General features: G+C 42.5%; 2 protein-coding genes across 2 annotated transcripts in view; one reads left to right on the forward strand and one right to left on the reverse strand.

Annotated features, from left to right (window-relative positions):
• Positions 1-11,443, reverse strand: part of LOC306938192 (uncharacterized protein) — a 54,491-nt gene extending 43,048 nt beyond the window's left edge. The window contains exons 1-3 of the mRNA XM_079522253.1: positions 11,329-11,443; positions 8,283-8,359; positions 3,788-3,905 (exon numbers count right to left, since the gene is read on the reverse strand). Of these exons, the coding sequence (XP_079378379.1) occupies positions 3,788-3,905; positions 8,283-8,359; positions 11,329-11,431 (298 nt within the window). The 5' untranslated portion in view covers positions 11,432-11,443. The remainder of the gene's footprint in view (positions 1-3,787; positions 3,906-8,282; positions 8,360-11,328) is intronic.
• A 1,692-nt stretch (positions 11,444-13,135) lies between these two features.
• LOC306933240 (uncharacterized protein) lies at positions 13,136-18,247 on the forward strand (the record flags this gene model as incomplete). The annotated part of the gene is made up of 4 exons (XM_079515377.1): positions 13,136-13,300; positions 13,878-13,967; positions 14,087-14,290; positions 17,214-18,247. Exons 1-4 carry the CDS (start codon positions 13,255-13,257, stop codon positions 18,245-18,247), a joined length of 1,374 nt encoding a protein of 457 aa, XP_079371503.1. The 5' UTR covers positions 13,136-13,254.
• Between the last annotated feature and the right edge of the window lie 892 nt (positions 18,248-19,139).

Consider the following 19,139-nt stretch of genomic DNA (forward strand, 5'->3'; position numbering starts at 1 on the left):
TGTGTGTGTGTGTGTGTGTGTGTGTGTGTGTGTGTGTGTGTGTGACTCTCCCTGAAAATCAAACTGAAAGGATGCGCAGGACTAATAGTACTGCATTTTGGCTGTGTAATTATAATGCACTATATATATATAAATAATTTCAGGGAGAGTGACACACACACACAATCAAAGACTGAAGCATTTCCAGCTGGTGTTGTTAATTACTTCACTTGTGTTCCTGGTTAACATAGCCTTCTGACACGTGTGGATTACTGGATTTTAGTTTGGTTAACTAAAGATACAACAGCAAGGCAGTTGTATCTTTACAAACAAGTGAGTGGTCTTGTCTTGAGTTAAAACTAAAGAATCGGTGCATGTGTGAGGGGAGGGGGAAGAGCGGGGGGCTGGAATGTTGACTGCACTCTCTCTCAGACACGGAGAGTATGAGACACGGAGCGGCTGCGGCTCTATACATCTCCTTAAAACAGTGTTTTACCAATTTTGCCATTTGTGTTAACACCATAAACTGTCCCCCATTACCCTTTTCATGTTGCGCACCGCACCCCCTAGAGATCGTTCACGCACCACAAGTGGTGCGCGCACCAGTTTGGGAAAGCCTGCCTTAGTACCTCACACTACCTCGTCTTATGTCTCTAGAAGCATTAATATTCCAAACGAGGTGCTTGCTGAAGTCAGAAATGACCACAGAACATCTGTGTTATGATCAAAACCATGGAGAGCGCCATAGATTTAGAGTTATGAGCAACTTTTGTCAGGCCCTCTGGTGGTACGAGTAATCTCTGGGGGGAAGGGGGGATTGGGGTGCCGTGTTTGCGTTGGTTGTGCCGAGCACTGCCGACAATGCATTCACGGATCACAACAAACTAAACGGTGGCAAAGCAAGATACTAACAGCGTAGTTAAAATGGTGCAATTATGGCTTAAAATGGAAATAAAAGTTTGGAAGACAAGGAAAGTACTTTGACCAGCAGCAGCTGCTTGTACAATGAAGTGGTAGATACATGTCTCGGTGTCAGACGGTGAGACAGACCTACCTACAGCAATATTGCTCCAGAAGTGCCAGTGAAATTAAATGACACCCAGGCCGGTGTTGTGGTCCAGGCACAAATTGGTGCCGCTCAAATGGAAAAAAAAACATCAGAGTTAATAAAGCGGAAACTGGGGGTGAAAAAAACAACAGGCACTGACGCTCATCCCCTGTTTCACGGAAGTAATTTCTCTATGGAGAACAACATGGGGTCTAGGGCTGGGGCGGTATGGGATATTTATTACCACGGTTATTGTCGGGCCCCCTTACCGGCGGTAATTACCACAGTGTTTTGCATGGCATACATGCAATGATTTGGGCTGCATGTGCTGGAATATTTCCATGACAGGACGTTGGAGAGTAGTGCAGAGTGAACTGCTGCAGCTGCGGAGTCAAGTCTCCCAACATGGGTAGCCTACTGCAGGCCGATGTCTATCTGGAGTTACGGTATGTGCAATCTCCTCCTCGTTTAAGGATAAACCCAATACGTCGCTCGAATGCCAAATGTGCCGTGCCAGCGCAAGTGGGGACCGCATCGGAGATAGGTAGGCTAACCCAGCCAGCCCACCACCACCAGTGCCACATGAGGCTACGTTAAGGTTTAGGCTGCACATTCATATAATTAAATTGACAGTTTACAGCCCAGCCACTGCAGCGACTAGCGAGGCAATCTAATCTAATCTGGTGAGGCGCGCAGCAAGGCAAGAGGGGGAAACTTTTTTATTGGCTTTATCATGTAACTATGGTTTCCATACGTTGTTTGGTCGTATTGCAGTTGTTCATGTCGCAAAAACGAGGGCGAGGCTTGATTTTATAACGCGTGCCAGATTGATTTCAGCCGTCACATTTATCACTACTAGGAATGAAATTAAGGAAGGATCAGCTGTTTGGGATCACTTCATAAATGTCATGCAGACGTGAGTGTACTCCAAAACAAACGCTCGAATTTTTACACTCTATTGATAAATGAGGGCCTTAGGGTGCCTTTTTGTTCTTAAGTGCAATCTGAAAACAAATGAAAAACAGCGCCCTCTGCAAGATGCTCAAAGTGTGGTATGGGGACCTCAAGGGGTCCTTGAGGAAGTTCCAGAGAGGCCACAGCAAAATATGGAACATTTGAAATCACTTTAATCCCATTTTATACTTTGAAAATAGCCAATCTACAAGCTCACAACGCATCCCATTACTACCCATGTTGAGCTTGTAGATCGGCTATTTTTGAAACATTGTTAAATCTTCAAAACATTTCCCTAGCAGAAAATAATTTCAGAATACATAGAATTGCATAGAATTGCAGAATACATGTCAATTTGGGGGTCCTTGACATGAAAATGTTTGAGAACCACTACTTTAGAGTTTAACGGGCCTGAGAATTCCAATCCAACCCAAACAGACCAGTTGAGTTGAAGGCAAGCACCATACCAACCCCATAGTTCAAACTAAGTACCTGGAGATTGTTTCAAGTTGTTCCAATGAGATTCATTTTGGCCACGCAGGACATTCACTCGCTGACTGTAGATACATACATGTACGTAATTTCATTTTGGCAGTGGCGCCAAATGTACACGCTCGTTCAGACAAGACGGCTCGGTTCAATACATTTAACAATTCCTGCTACTATATCATGATTTATAAGGAGCAATTAGTTTCTACTTTCTACTCGGGTCGGGGCACCGAACAACATGAAAGTCGCTCCAATTGGCTTTTCCAGCCGGCCAATCACAGCGGGGCATTCCTAGAACTAGGTGGGATCCAAAATAACCCGTTGCATTCCTGGAACTGCGGTGGGATCCATACAAAACGCAGAAATCACTCTGGAACTGAAAATTACATAGTTTTCATTGTGCATTTCGTACGTGCGTACTGAGACCTAGAATTGCGTGGTTTCTACACAAAATGCGTGCAGGTTGGCAGCACTGCAATTGCGAAAGGGGCCATCTTGTGGCAATAGACTGTAATAGCAGTCTCTGATTAAAGGGGAATTCCACTCATTTTCAACATTTTACTATGTCATTAATATACCTATAATAAAAAGAAGTCCCCCAATTCTGTGTTTCCTAGAACTGTAGGTCTGAAAAAAATCATTAACATTGTGAAGTACATCTTGATGATAACCACGTGACTCCAGAGACAGAGACAGAGAGGGATTTGTGAGAGAATGTGCAGCAATGTCTGTACCGTGGCGAGTGACTCGTGCAGCATGACAGGCAAACGCTGAAGCCAAGCGGCACAACAAGTGCTAAATAATAAAGAATAAGAATATAGGTCCAGTAGTGGTAGGTATGTTTGTAAAGCGTTATACTAGTTAGTATTTATTATAGAGCGCCGAAGTCCGGACTTCACTCGCTCATCCCCTGGTTCACGGCAGTTTTTCAAATAGTCTCATAAGAATTCTGGTCCAAAAATAAACAAACTGTCTCAGCGATATTGTTGGGGAGTAGCTTGAATGACTTGAGTACTTGAATGAAACCCATATAACTATATGATTTCAACTGTGCATCTTACAACACAGCATAGTAGCTTACTGAAAATAGTTGATTACTTGATTCAATAACAGCCGTGCCGGTAACCAATTAAAGCAAACTGCATTGCACATAGCAAATATATTATTCTTTCTTATGTATTTGTTCCGGGGACCTTGTTGCACCACCTTGTTGCACCACTCGGTTCACACAAGTGTGATTGTTATCCTCAATTCCATGGTACACACAGACACAGAAAGCTGGTTAAAAATAAGGTTCTCTGGCAGTGCAGTACTTACAATGTGGGGGGCTGAACACCGTGTAGGTCTGCGAATCTTCGCAGAAAATTGCCCGAACTGGCATCAGGTACTCTGATGCCATACTGGTTATACTCAGTTCTTTTCCCATCTCGGTGGCCTGTGTAGGTACAAGAAAAGGCGAGAGAAAGGAATTAAACATAAATTCAAAACATGAGTGAGTGACTCAAACAGCTGCAGTTCGTCCATAGGGGGTGCTAGTGCAACACACCACCATGCACAATCCCACCAACATGAATAAAATCAGACCCATCGTGTGTGTGTGTGTGTGTGTGTGTGTGTGACTGACTGCTGTACTCATTACGAGATTGACTGATTCCTTTAGACCAGAGGTTCCCAACCACCGGTAGGTTTTCCCGTCGTATAAAAATCCATTTGAAAACACTGAGAAAAGAGAGAGGACCACCAGACCTGAAGTCACCTGATGGCCGTTGCGCGTAGAGCACGACCCTCAATCGCCCATTGGAATGCAAATGCTTGCCTTTCAGGCTTCCTTTGTATCCTACTCTACTCGTCTCTTTGAAAACTCTTCCGATTGTGCGTGGGGTGGCGGGGGGGCGGACGGACGACGACACACCAAACGGCGGTGAAAGGTTGACTCGTCCGTTCACTGACTGTGATTTATAAACGGCTTGGAGTCAGTGTTACTTCCATGTTGCGTAGCACTGTCCAATCCTTGGTATCTTTACCGTTCATGTATGCTCTGCGGGCAGCAGCAGCTGTAGGCTATTTTGTCACGATCGCGCTAATGAAACCAAATGCTACACGGTGAAGGTACAGGATTATTATTTCATGTCAAAACGAAAAGATGATGTTATCCAGGTAAAGTAGTGGCCTAATGCCTAATGTGTCACTCTGCATGTTTAACTAAGTTTTCCACATGTCCAAAGCAATTTATGAAAAAGACATGAGCCTAACCCTTTTTTTTAAATCATACTATCATTGTTGATAATGATATAACGCCATTTAGGTCAATGATATATAACAATAATAGGCCTATAGCAGCGGGTAGCCTATTTAAGGGCCAGTCAACTGTCTTCCATGAGAACGTTAGGTTTTGGTACGATGACACGCGAGCGATGACAATTATATTAAAACAAAGGAGGTTAGAATCTACCCCAATAATAAGCCATACCATGGGTCGATAAAGAAATCAAACATATATTCTAAATCAAAAGAAAACATGGCATTTCTGGAGGGAGACCAGATTAAAGTCAGAGACCTAGAGAAGGAAATAAGTCTCATGATTAAAAAAGGGAAAACAGACAAAGACAAAGTTGAGGAGAAACTGAGGAATGGCAATGCAAGGGATGCTTGGAAGGGACTGAAAAGCAGCCCCTCCATGTGACAACCCTGTTAAACTGTGAAACGATCTGAATATTTTCTATTCTAGATTTGACAAATTGACAAACATGACTTCAGTGATGAATGTGAGTCTGTTTGTGAAGGGATGACACTCACCCCTGTGACAGTAAAGGAACAGGAGGTACTTTCAGTTTGCCAACAGCACGACCACTAATGCATGATTAACGAGATGAATCTACCATTGTCCAGGTCGCCACGCCTGAGATTTGCTTGGCCTTAATGGAGCGTTAAAAAAAAATTAGCTTTGTTGCTAGCCAGCGCTAGCGTCCACGTAAAAACTGCCAAAATCCCCACGTGCACACCATCTTTATAGAGCGCCGAAGTCCTGACGTCACTTGCTCATCCCCTGGTTCACGGAAGTAATTTCTCTATGGAGAACAACATGGGGTCATCTTAAAATCGGTTCATGTAAGAATTGTGGTCCAAAAATAAACAAGCTGTCTCTGCGTTATTGTTAGGGAGGTGTCTCTGTATCGTTTGCGACAGTCAGTCACTCATATATGAAAAAGGATCCCTGGCCAGACAAATATGCCTTAAAGGTGTAGTGAAATAAAAAATCTTTCACACTTTTAGACCATCTCCGTGGTCATCATATGAGCATACCTAACAATGGATGCCAAAAAAAAATGGGAAAATTCTCATTTGTGTGTTTTTATATCAAAAGTCCATAAAAATATTTTTTTTATTACTTCCTGAAAACGAAAACGTGCTGCGTGATGACGTGTCGAGGCCAACATCGATAAAAGCCAATAAAAATGAAGCTCACCCGTATCCTCTCCATATGTGCGCATCCGTGCAAGCACAGCTGCTATTGATTACAGAAATCCTCCGTTTTTATTCCCATTCCAGATAACATCCAGACAGTGTATTACTCGGTTTCAACTTAATCATCACGCTAAAATATGTATCTGAAAACATTATAGGGTAGAAATAAGCCACATAACAGTAAACTGGTACAGTTGTCCGTCTATTTCATTTGTAAACAAACACACACCACGCTGCTGCGTATAGCATAGCAACACTCCCTAGCTACCGTCCCATCGCCTGAAGGGATGCGACGCTCTGATTGGTTCAGAAACTTCAGACCGGTGTTTCAACTTGAAACCGTTTGAAACTTCATAATAAAATGTCCACCATTTCCGTTTCATTACACCTTTAAAACACTATACTTGCCCTCTATAACTAAAAGTAAAAATCACACCCGTGTGAAGTGAGGGGCTCTAATATATTAAAGTCTAACTCATGTTGATTAGGTGATGTAATGGTGATGTAAAACAAACTGTGCCAACACAAACATTAAATGCCATTAACAATAAAGAGACAATATGACGTAATGAGGGACAATATGACATTTTCCCTTTATTGTCAATGGCGTTTTTAAAACATTGAACTAAAAACAAACATTAAACCTGTAAAACACCTTAAATATTTGTATTTCTTTCATAAATAGAGAATCTTTCACTCAATAGGAACTGCTCCTGTCGCAAATTGAGGATGTCATATGTCCATGTGTGGTCCAGCCCCAGGGAATGTATGGAATGCACGTGCTAATAAAAAAGTATCTAAATATTGCTTTGATGCTCATATTAGCCTTAGGAAGTATTAAGTTGTTTTTACTAGCCCTTACCCGTTGTGAGTCAATGCCTGTGTGAAAAGTGGGAGCGATTGGCACAGGTGGTGAGGAGATACGGTGGTGTTAGAATATGCATTTCATAGGGCTGGACCACACATGGACATATCATCAACCTGAGCAGTCCCTATTGAGTGAAAGATTCTCTATTTATGAAAGAAATGAAATATTGATGGTGTTTTTATTTTTATTCATAGAGGGCAAGTATAATGTTTTAAGGCATATTTGTCTTATTAGCCAGGGATCAAGCATAATCAGATTCATCGATTCATCGTTTAAATAATCATCCGATGAATCGTTTATGAAAATAATCGTTAGTTGCAGCCCTACCACACAAAGTTATTATGTTTCCAGTGTCATGCGTGCGTGCCATCTTTTGCTTAGTCCCACAGCCATGTCATAACCATGTTTTCTGCGTGTCTTTTCACGGCCACTTACACTGCACAGAATCCAATACATTCTCATACATTCATTATTTCCACAGCTACTACACACGTGCGTGTGTGTGTGTGTGTGTGTGTGTGTGTGTGTGTGTGTAAGTTATTATTTTCCGACTGTGTGCATGTGTGCGTGCCCTTTTCTGCTTACAGTCACACAGCCAAACCATGATTTCTGTGTGAACGGAGTGATGCTACTATACTTTGATTGTTATTATAGTCACTGTACAGTATGTGCGCTGTACTGTAGTGTACTGTACTGATTGGCTGAGCATGGAATGTAATGTATATGATGTATAACAGCACCCCTCACTCCCACAGCAATGGGCAAAATCTGTTTTGTGTGTACGTTCTCCCAGACCCTTTCACTGCACTGAATCCACTAACTTCACATGCATTCATTAACACATTAGTTACTACAACAGCCATATAACAAATGTCTACATACCGTGCCTTTCTAAATGATCTTTTCTATCCTTCGATATTTTACTATATCCAAACAGCATCATTGTCCCATTTACATTTACTGCATCAACATAACATCATTGTCACATACTGCCATTCACAAACTCCCCACCTCTTCTCAGCAACAATGGCAGCAACCCAGGCCACAGGTACCCAGTACACTGACACATTACATTTACCATATCCAAAACGGAACTACGTCACACACTGCCACTCAATATCATACCCCACCTAACCTATTTACTCTTCTTGCCCCCTCCCCTACTGTCTTCCCTTCACAGCCAACAGCAGTGCTGCCGAACGCCACCCAATGACACACACACACTCGCTCCTTAAACCAGCCCCCAACTAAAAGTAAGTACTTCTAAGTTCTGTTCTTCCCATTACATTATTATTTATTTATTATACAGCCAAACACCAATTACACACCAATGCCACCATCATAATGTTGGAGGGCATTTCTATTTATCGCATCCACCATGCCGACTGTTTTTGCCCCTGTCCATCCGATATAAACCATAAGCAAAGCATTGACCACCATTCAAATTAACAGGAGCAACAGAAATAGCTGCGATATTACCTTATCATTTTGGGGAGTTTGTTGTATCAGCAGGCACAGCGTTCCGTGTTCGGTGTCCAAAGTTGCCTTCATCATTCCTTAAGGTGTTCAACAAGAAATGAGGAGACAAAGTTATAATTTAAAACAGTAACCGTTTCAGGGGGGAGCCATTAAGTGATGGAGCGAGTCAGTATGCAAGCTAACTGGATCCACAGTGTGGTTAGCCTTTTATTTTAGTTTGTGTGGTGGATGCACCACTTTTCCACAGAAACACCCCCCCTCATCTAGACTGGCAAAACAGCAGCAGCAAGGTGCTTTGGAGTTTGGAAGCACTTTGTTGTAAATCACTCAATGGTGCTAAGCCTGCATGCCACCTGTTTCTAAATGTCACAATGCAGAAGGCAGCAGGACATTGCATTAATGAAAACGAGCACTTCCAAAATCTCATAACATATCTCTACAGTGGATTTTTATGAAACAACACTACATATAGAAAGAGCATACTGTAATTCAAGCTTTATGTGAAGCTGTAATGTTGGTGATACAAATTGAATACAATCACATAGGACTTTTCTGTTTGGATGTATGGGCTGTCAAGGCCAGAAAGTAGTTTTTTGCCGTTAAGTGATGGGTGCTAATGTCATCATAATACATCATCTCATTCCGGCCAATTAGAATTTGCGTCCTCACCTTCACCGTCTTCAATGTTTGCGTTTATGCAATGTTTGTGTTTTACACAAACACTCAAAGCTGGCCAGTGGCCAGTCATTGTCAATGGCTCAAAGCTGGACATAGGAGGAGCTAGAGACCCTCAAAAATAAAGACTAATTATTGCTATAGAGCAGGGGTTCTCAACCTGTGGGTTGCAACCAGGGCTTGACGCTTAGCATTTTTCCAAGTAGCACGTGTGCTACTAAGTTGAAAAATCTAGTAGCACACAAATTATTTTAGGAGCACGATGAAAAGTTAGCAAATAATGTATTTACAGCTTTAGTCCCCACACGTCTCAAGATTTGCCATTGACAATGAACGGAGAAATTAGGTCAAAATTCAGCTAAATATGACATAAATTAAAAACATCAAAACATTAAACGCCATTGACATTGAAAGGAAAATGTACGTCATATGTAAACGAGCAAATCAGCTAACCAATCACAGGCAACAGGCATTCTGATTGGCCAGTATGAGATGATTCATGATGATGTATGATGATAAGAGTGCCCCTCACTTCACACAGGTGTGATTTTTGAGTGGTGCAAACCACTCCAACAACTGGCGTTGTACCCGTGTTTGTTCGTACCAAAAAAACGAGCATGGTTGCTATAGTTAGCAACCAAAAAAACGAGCATGGTTGCTATGGTTAGTATGTGACGTCACTGACATCACAGATATCACGTCAGAGTGAATCAATCTTTCCTGGTTCTAATGTACAGTAACTATAACAATAAATGTGTAGTTGCACCACTCGGTTCACACGGGTGTGATTTTTCTTTAATAAAGTGATATGAGGCAGGGGCGGGCAATATGGTAAAATATTATATCACAATATCTTTTCAGAAATGATCACAATATTGATATTCATCTGGATTTGTTGTTGTTTTTATATAATCTATAGCCTAATCAATTTGTTTTTATGCTGATAGACTATTAGTTTTGTATGCAGATGGATGGATGGATAGATAATCATCAATTAATTTCATGTTGCTCATGGACAGACAGACAGTCCGTTTGTATCCTGCTGTTCTATCATGCAAGTGTGATATTCAGTGCAGAGGCTACTCGATGGTGAATTAGTATTGTAACATTCTCCTTGGCTTTGACTGCTTCAGTTCAGACAAAACATCGTACATATACACCTCGGCGTGGTGGAAGGAGGTGGTGGGGGGATCTTTGCCTTTTTTACGTTGCTCGTTATGCAGGCCACTGACTAATAGTAATACAATTATGTATCCAGCGGCAGCCAGGTGACAGGTCGGTCATTCGTATTGCGCTGCGCAGCCTGCTCACACACTTTTGTAAGCGAGGTGCTACAAAAGTGGACGGATTGTGCCATCAATCAATCCGTCCACTCCATGTGCGTGCGCAGTGCGCACGTGCACTCTTTGCGTGCACGGCTGCACGCTGTTTCACCCACGTTTGGTAAAAGTTATAACGAGTGAAGTCAAGAGTGTGAATACTTGTCTTTTTCCAGTTTCTTATTTTTAATAAATTAACAAAATATTTGAAAACTTTTCACTTCATCATTATGGGGTAGGCTATTGTGTGTAGATTGGTGAGGAAAAAAACGAATTTAATCCATTTTGAAATGAGGCTGTAACACATCACATGATACTTAAAGAATGGTGAAATTTAGATTTGTTTTTGCCTTATACAGGATGTTAATGGTATGGTCACATATTATGCTAATTACTCAAATTGCATCTGCTAAGCCTATAGATGACATTTGAATCATAAAAGTTTATACTAAACATTTCTGGGTCTAGCATGGGACCTATGGGGGCTTCCAGTAGACTAAGGAAAGTAGACTTTCTAATTACACAAACCGCCTTTGTTTTGGTGAGTAGGTAAAACGTTTTTTAGTTATGCTACAGACGAGAGGCTGGTCTGAAATGAAATGATTACTATATTTACCCAGGGTATCTGGGCTAAGCTCAAGAACTTGTTTCCAGACAGGCCCTGCTCATAGAACATTTCATCGTAGTGGTTCAATGCCTTGTTCAAGGGCACTTCAGCGGTGGTAATTTTAACGTGTCGGACCGCTGATTCGAACTGGCGACCTTCCGGTATCAAGACCGCTCAGCAATCCGTTCGGCCACCGCTGCCAATTCCGTCTGCAGTTCCTAAGGTAGGCTAAGGTAGGCCTAATATACTAAAACGTTTAAGAAAAGGTCTAACCAAAAGCAATGCGAGACATGGCCAAAGTATTTTTGGGGTGGCCTGTTGCGCTCTTCATCTCTTTACCAAAGGTAGTACGTTTATCTGCACCGACCACATGGCGTAGAGACTAGCTAGAAATCTAGTTAGCTCAAATATGCTATCAATTCAGCGTCGCCGAATAGCTGCTTACCTGACGTATTCGGAGTCTCGAGGAAATATCCGGGCATTCCGGGGGTGTCGCGGGAGGCTAAATTCGTTGGATATTTGCCTTCTTCAGAACTGAAAGACGCCATCACGTTCTCTAAGGCTGCTAAAGAGCGGAGAAGCGTCTGACTGTCTGAGTCCGTTCAGGTAAAGTCTGCTGCTGCAAGGGGGGGGCGGGGCGTTATTGAGGGGGCACAGAACAGCCCGGTCACGTGATCCCGGAAGCGCTCGATCAGCCCGGATTCACGTGATGTCATTTCCTCTTCCGGTTTACGCGTTGGAGGGGAAAATATTTTTAGCTCCATTGAGTTGTTATGGACCTCTTAAGATCTACGGCGACAATATTTAATTTCGAACGGTACATTATAAGGTAATGGTATTTACGGCTTTGCGATGATCTTGTCTTGCTAATGTTATCGGTCTTTTGCATTTTACTGTTGTAAAAATGTCTACGTTAGTTGGAAATGGAAGCTAACGAATGCTAATGATGCTAGCGATTTCCCTCTGTGTATTTAGCAAGGGGGCAGGCAGGCTTTCCAACGTTGAAGCTCTAGGTCCTAGTGGTAGGACGAGGGACTACAGGCGGACCCGTGGATTCATGACCGGGAAACCCCGTGCAGCTGGGCTTTAACGTTGAGCGCTCGGTTGCCCTACGTCACTCAGGACCTCAAAGTTGAGGTCCTGGGAGGGACTTCCGGCAGTCTTCCGGGTGCTTCAAAACGCCACTGAGCAACTTCCACTGACATGAATAGCTGGGGGGGCGGAGCTTCGCGCTAGTTCAGTCTCTATTATATATATACTCTATGGTATTTAGCCTGGTTTATCTTAAGCTTTACCTTTTTATATGAATGTATAATGATCACTATACCTCCACCATACATTTGACTCTTGTTCAAAGCTTTTAATATAATCTGTTTCTATATATATCAATCATTTTAGTCATTTGTTTAAGTGATTTTGTCCTGACCCACTCCTGTGATGCATAGCATAGGATGAACAATGTTAGTTTTAGTTACACTGACACAGCCTCTCTTTCATGCTCATTTTTGTTAAACATTCAGCCTACCTTTTATGTATAATAACTTGCCATTATATGATATCAAAGCTACATTTGAAACCACTAAGCCTACTGGTGTTAGGAGGGTAGTTTCATACTAAGTGGGCAACCGACATCTATTGTTATGTTAACATGCACACTTAGAAACTGCCATGGCCAGTGGCCTATCAACTGAACAGGCTGATACATTTATACATTATTTGTAAATTGCCTTAGATTGGGTTGACAATGCTAGCAATGATACTTATACTGTCTCGTCTGAGTTATCTACATGCATCTTAATGTGTCTTTCAGGGCCAGGCAGTGTTTTCTGTACAGTGCAGGTGTCTGTGTGGCAACAGACTGTCGTGCCTGTCCCTGTACCTACTGGGCACCTCTGTGCAGATTAACAGTAACTCCTTGGGAGCTGCTAGATTTTGGCTGCTACCACCTGGAGCTGCTCTGAGGGGCTCATACGGACCAACCAATACACGCATGCATTGTCATCTAGGTATGTGTGAGAAGAATAAAGCTTCCTGAAACACAAACACATTTAGGCTTGTTTTGAATTAACATTATATCAAAGCTAATATTACCATAGAAATAAATCATTGTTGCCCTTTTCTTTCTCACTGCTGCAGTATGTCACAACACTGCAGTGTCCCTTCTTGCTCTAACAGCAAGCACAAAACCCCCCATTTGAGCTTCCATGACTTTCCGGGAGATGAAACGATACGTGCCAAATGGGTGACAGCAATCAAGAGAGATGAGGGACCACGTTTTATAATTACTCGTGGAAGCACCCACGTGTGCAGTGAACATTTCAATCCAGAGGACATACTGAAGTCAACCAAAACCAGTGGTGGACGTACTCGCATGAAACGAGGAGCAGTGCCTTCAAGATTCCTCTGGAATGACTGGGGTAATTATCACATGACAATGTTAAACCTAACTATTACAGTTGTGTACCTGTCTCTCCAGCTCTTTAGTAAACAGTAAATCCATTGATAGGCCTATCAATTTTGTCTATGTAGATAAATGGCAGATAAGTCAGAATTAGAACCGTTTAAGACTTTTTAATACAACCATCATTATATATCAATGCAAATTGATGCTCATTAGTCCAGATACACCTACTTTTACATAAGGTCTAAAACATCTGTTTATGAAGTACCCGTATTGTCAGGAACAGATTAACACCTGAAGAGACGAGACCAACTCATAGTAGCTATTCTTTAACTGCAATTTAGAGACTTGCAGGCTCTATTGTATTGCTAAATACTAAATACTTAAAGAGCTGGAGAGATGGGAGACCCCTGTTACTGAACAGCAATTATTACCACCAGAATATTGATCTTTAACCTTTCAACAATATAGTTTTATTTTAACCCCAAATTCTATTTATTTGAAAAAAATGAAAAAAATATGTGCATTTACCCATGAAACTGAAAACTATGGTGATATGTTTTGGGATTTCTTTCTTACACTACTGGGGATAGGTTCAAGAACACGGGAGTCGGTGTACGAGCGAGCACGGAAGCGCCTGTGTGCTGCTGTCTTGGATGACTGTGCGGAGATGTCCGCCCCAGGTAGGGGTTAAGTAACTTGAATAATAACCCTAAAAAACGCATGAAAAAATATTGTGGTAATATCATGTATCCTGATTGAAAAGTTATTGTCTCATATTTTCCATATCACCGACCCTTAGCCCCAGGGGGAAGCACCGACTACAGAGGACATGGAGGAACAGACCAGCAGACAGGGGACATTCCAGCAGACAGGGGACAGTCTGGCGGACAGAGGACAACATCACAGAGGACAGAGGACAGTGAACTGGGGACAGTACAAACAAGGCAGTACACTGCAGGTGCAGTCTCCAAAGATCACGATTATGATTGCCGTCCATCTCCTGGTTAGTATACAACATGTACTGTCTTCTTACAGAAAAGATACAAGATACAAGTATTGACAGTATGGCGTCTTCACTTACTCGATAAACAATTATAATCTTTAAGATTCAAGGTTCAAGTTCAAGGTTCTTTATTTGTCTCCCTTGGGAGAAATTTGTCTTGGAGACAGAGTCACAGCTGCATACACATAACAGACAAGTTCACATAAACAGAGATATTGCACACATTCCCTTGTTAAAGTGCAACTAGTCAATAAAGTGCTTTCAGTCAGTAAAGTGCATTCGGCGATCTCTGATTGAGCATTTTGGTTGACAGGGGAACAAAAGAGTGTTTAAATCTGTTATACTCATACCGTGGAGTTCTATACCTCCTACCGGATGGCATTAGCTCGTACTCTCTGTACAACACATGCAAGGGGTCAGATATAATATTCCGAGCTTGTCTCAACACTGCTTGTTCAAAGATGTCCTGGGGAGTGATGGGGGGGGGGGGGGGGGGGGGGGGTGGCCCATGATCTTCCCAGCCATGTTTGCTAGCCTACTTATTTGAGATTTGTACTTCACAGTCAGATTGCCAAACCAGCTGGACATACCGTACCTTAGGATTGACTCTATACTAGCTCTATAAAAGGTCAACATCATATTTACACTGACTCCAAAAAGCCTAAGTCTTCTGAGAAAGTGTAGACGCTGGTGTATCTTAGAACACAGTGTTGTAACATGCGTGTGCCAGCTCAGGTTCTCATCGATCTGTACTCCCAGGTATTTATACGAGGGGACCTGTTTGATGTTGTGGTCATGGACAGTAATCATACTGTGGTCTCCTATGGACCTGGGGTCCACTATGACCTCCTCTGTTTTGTTTACATTTATTTTCAGATGGTGTGGATCACACCACTCTATAAACTTGTCTACTCCCTCTGTATGGCTGAGGATGTTATTATCGCTTTTGAGCAGACTAAGTATCACTGTGTCATCGGAAAACTTGATAACAAACTGATTTGGATGTGAGCTGACACAGTCGTCCGTATACAGGGTAAACAGAAAAGAGGAACTGACTGTTCCTTGGGGCACCCCTGTACTACACAGTGTCTCCTAGAGAGAAAAGAAAAATACTATTTTATTATAAAGGGGTTCACATTTAACTGAGCTAATTTACGCAACAGAATGTCTGTATTAAAAGCCGAGCTGAACTCGATACAAAGTAATCTGGCGTATGCTACCTTACTCTCCAGGTGTTTCAAAGTGAGATGAGCTACTGTAGATATTGCATCGCATGTACTGCGTTTCTTAGAATAAGCAAATTGATGCTGGTCTAGTCGAGGTCCTACCTCCTTTCGGAGTTCCTCTGTCAGGATCCTCTCCAGTGATTTTACTACATTAGATGTTATAGCCACAGGCCTATAATCGTTATTCTCTAGTGGACATGCTTTCTTCGGGATTGGGACTATCACTGATTTTCTCCAAATCTCCGGCACTGTATGTGAGTCTAGTGACAGCTGGAAAAGCCTGTGCCAGGCTGGGCTAATTCCTCAGCACACGTTTTCAACAGGAAAGCATGCATTCCGTCTGGCCCTGTTGCTTTATCGGTCTGTATGGTTTTTAAACACTTTACAGACGGTGTCCTGATCTATTATCATCCTGTCATTAACAGCATCACATTTCAATTCATTAATCACCTCGTAGCATCCCTGAGAAGTATCACATTCAAAGCGCATAAAGAAATTATTAAGCTCATTCGCTCTGGCGCTCTCATCTAGAGCAAAGATGGGCTTCCTCTCCGACTTCATATTAGTCATCTCCCTGATGGAGTCCCAGAGTCTTTTTGTGTTAGAGTTGGCCAAGTCTTGTTCCGCTCGTTCCTTAAACTTCTTTCTGGCTTCTCTCATTTGTATACTCGGTTCCTTCTGTGCAGCCTTTGAGGCTGCCGTGTCTCCTGATCTGAAGGCCACCTTTTTCCTATGTATACACTCCTTGATTTCATTCGTGAGGTATGGTCTATTATTATTAAACTTAGTTATTACTTTCTGTGGCACTATCATTTAAACACAAACATAAATATAAGCAGTAATAGCCTCGGTGGCTGTGTCAATGCTAGCATCCTCAAAGAATATGTCCCAGTCAGTACATAGGAAGCATCCTTTTAGCTCCTCAGTTGCGTCCCTAGACACACATTTACTGTCTTTTTTACCGGTTTACTGGATTTAAATATGGACCGGTAGTACGTTGGCATAAGATAGACAGTGTTATGGTCGGACATGCCTACAGTTCTATGGTCGGCTGTGCCGAGTGGGGGCCTGGCCCTGGCTGTGTATGCTCCCCTAATGTTACCATAGCACTTATCCAGGATTTTATCCTTCCTTGTGTTACACTTCACGTACTGCTGGAATCCTGGCAGAAAGGTCTCCAGTTTACAGTGGTTCATGTCGCCCAGAATCAGCATGGTCGCGTCTGGCTTGTTCTGTAGATGCTGGTGCACACAGTCAGCGATCCGACTCGCTGCTCTGGTGGCGTTAGCATCTGGTGGAACGTATACGACACACACAAATATGTTGGAAAGCTCTCTTGGCAGATAGTATGGTCGTAATGTGATGCATAGAAGTTCAAGATCGGGATTGCATATCTTGTCTCTGACCGCAACATTACAGCACCATTTGTCTCGGATGTACACACAGAGTCCTCCCCCTGTTTTCTTTCCGGAGCTAGCCCTTATAGTCAAGGACATCTGATAAGTCCTTGACCAAAAAGTTAACTTTTTAATAATAACGTTTTCTTTATTGAACAACTGAAGACAGTGTGCAGGTGATTTATCTTTAATGTCTGCTGAGCTGAAAATCAGGTGTGCTAAAGACTGTTTTAGTGAATTAGATTGGAAAATGCATAGATGGATTAGTGATATGTCCTTTTTTTTTTCCTTCCTCTTAAGCTAAACTGGACACTGCCTCTGGAAGAATACGGGAGTTGGAGCTCAAGGTCATAATGCTGGAAATGGAGCTTTCTCAGATGAAGGTTGATGTGGAGCAGCCCCTTATTTACCAGTATTGTGTTACAGACGAAGACTACCGTTTTTACACCAGATTCATCTCAAAGGAGGTTTTCACTGTGTTTTGGGAGTCAATCAAGCCCTCGGCTTCAAAACTAGTGTACTGGACCAAGGCACAGCGAACGGCACAAGATCTACCTAGCTGTAGTCCTCGTCGCAAACTCCCACTCATTGATCAGTTCTTCATGTTCCTCTGTCGTGTTGCAGCCGGGCTTCATGAGAGAACTTTGTCAACCATATTCAAGGTCAGCCAATCCACAGTTAGTCGCAACATCTTAACGTGGACTAGCTACCTTTTTCTTGTTCTGGGCTCCCTACCATTGTGGATGACCAGAGAGCAAATACAAGCTACAATGCCTGACAAGTTCAAGATTTACTGCCCTGAAGTCAGAGTCATAATAGACTGCACAGAAATACGCTGTGAAACTCCATCCGCCCTGTCACTACAGTCAGAAATGTTTTCAAACTACAAAAACCACACCACCTTTAAAGGTCTGATTGGAATCTCTCCATGTGGGGTAGTCACTTTTGTTTCCAAACTGTATACAGGCTCCATCTCAGACATTGAAATAACTCGTAAATCACAGCTGTTACTGTTACTTGAACCTGGAGATGCAGTAATGGCGGACAAGGGATTTCTAATAGAGAAGATGCTTTCTGATGTGGGGGCAACACTCATCATCCCTCCTCTGAAGAAATCTGCTCAGCTCAGTGCAGAAGACACACGCAAGACCCAGCAGATTGCCCGTCTGAGGATTTTGGTGGAAAGGGCCATACGCAGAGTGAAGGAGTACCACATCTGGGATGGACTCGTTCCTCTGTCTATGACCGGTTCAGTCAATCAGCTGTGGAGCATCTGTTGCATCATGACCAACTACATGGGGCCTCTGGATGTCGAAGGGGACAAACCAGTCTGAAGCCTCCTTCCATTCACGTCACCTTTTCCCCCAAAGCCAAGTCAAGTCCCTACAGACTGAGCTACCACCCAGTCACCCATGTGAAGTGAGGGGCGCTCTCATCATACATAATCACATTCCACCAAAATACAATTGGTGTCCTCAATTTTTATCGTCAATTCCATGCTCAGCCAATCAAATCATCGCTATGGGGTAAACACAACGCACAAAGCTTAGTACAGGAGGGTCTAGCGCCCTGCAATTATCTTTGTGTGGCACAAAAATGACCTTTAAAATATACCATATATTTTTCCACAAATTATTGCCCTTCATCATACAGGAATGTTATAAAAGTACTAGAGATGTCCCGATACTGTATCGTATCAAAAGTGTCGGATCGGCCCTTATTTGGTCATATCGGCTCATATCAGGAGCAGCAAATATGCCAGTCTAACCACAGATCCGACACGGGGGTAAGGGGTTGACACTATGGCAGGTAAATAACATGTTGGGGCATGTGGAGTTTGCTTATGTATGTTAATTATTCTCTGGTATTCGGTATCGGCTAACACAGAAATTGTGGGATCGGAAAGGAAAAAGTGTAGCGGGACATCCCTAAAAAGTACAGAACATACAAGCGCAGCGTGTTGCATATTGTTGTGAGCTTATATATGTATTTTATTTAAATTGTTTAAGTGTGGGTTTTTGCAGTTTACTGTGTTGAGGTGTTTAACTTGTGTCTGGTCTTCAACAGCACAACTTTTCAATGAGATCAATCAATGAGAGTTTCTCTCTCATTGATTGGAATCTCTTCATCTCTATAAATCCTTTATAAGTCACACCACTTAAGGCTAGCTGACCCTGAACTTGATAGTAGTATTTATGGCTATTCTTAAGGTACAGCTTGCCGTTT

The sequence above is a fragment of the Electrona antarctica genome (assembly GCF_951216825.1).
Source record: "Electrona antarctica genome assembly, chromosome: 2".
Classification (NCBI taxonomy): domain Eukaryota; kingdom Metazoa; phylum Chordata; class Actinopteri; order Myctophiformes; family Myctophidae; genus Electrona; species Electrona antarctica.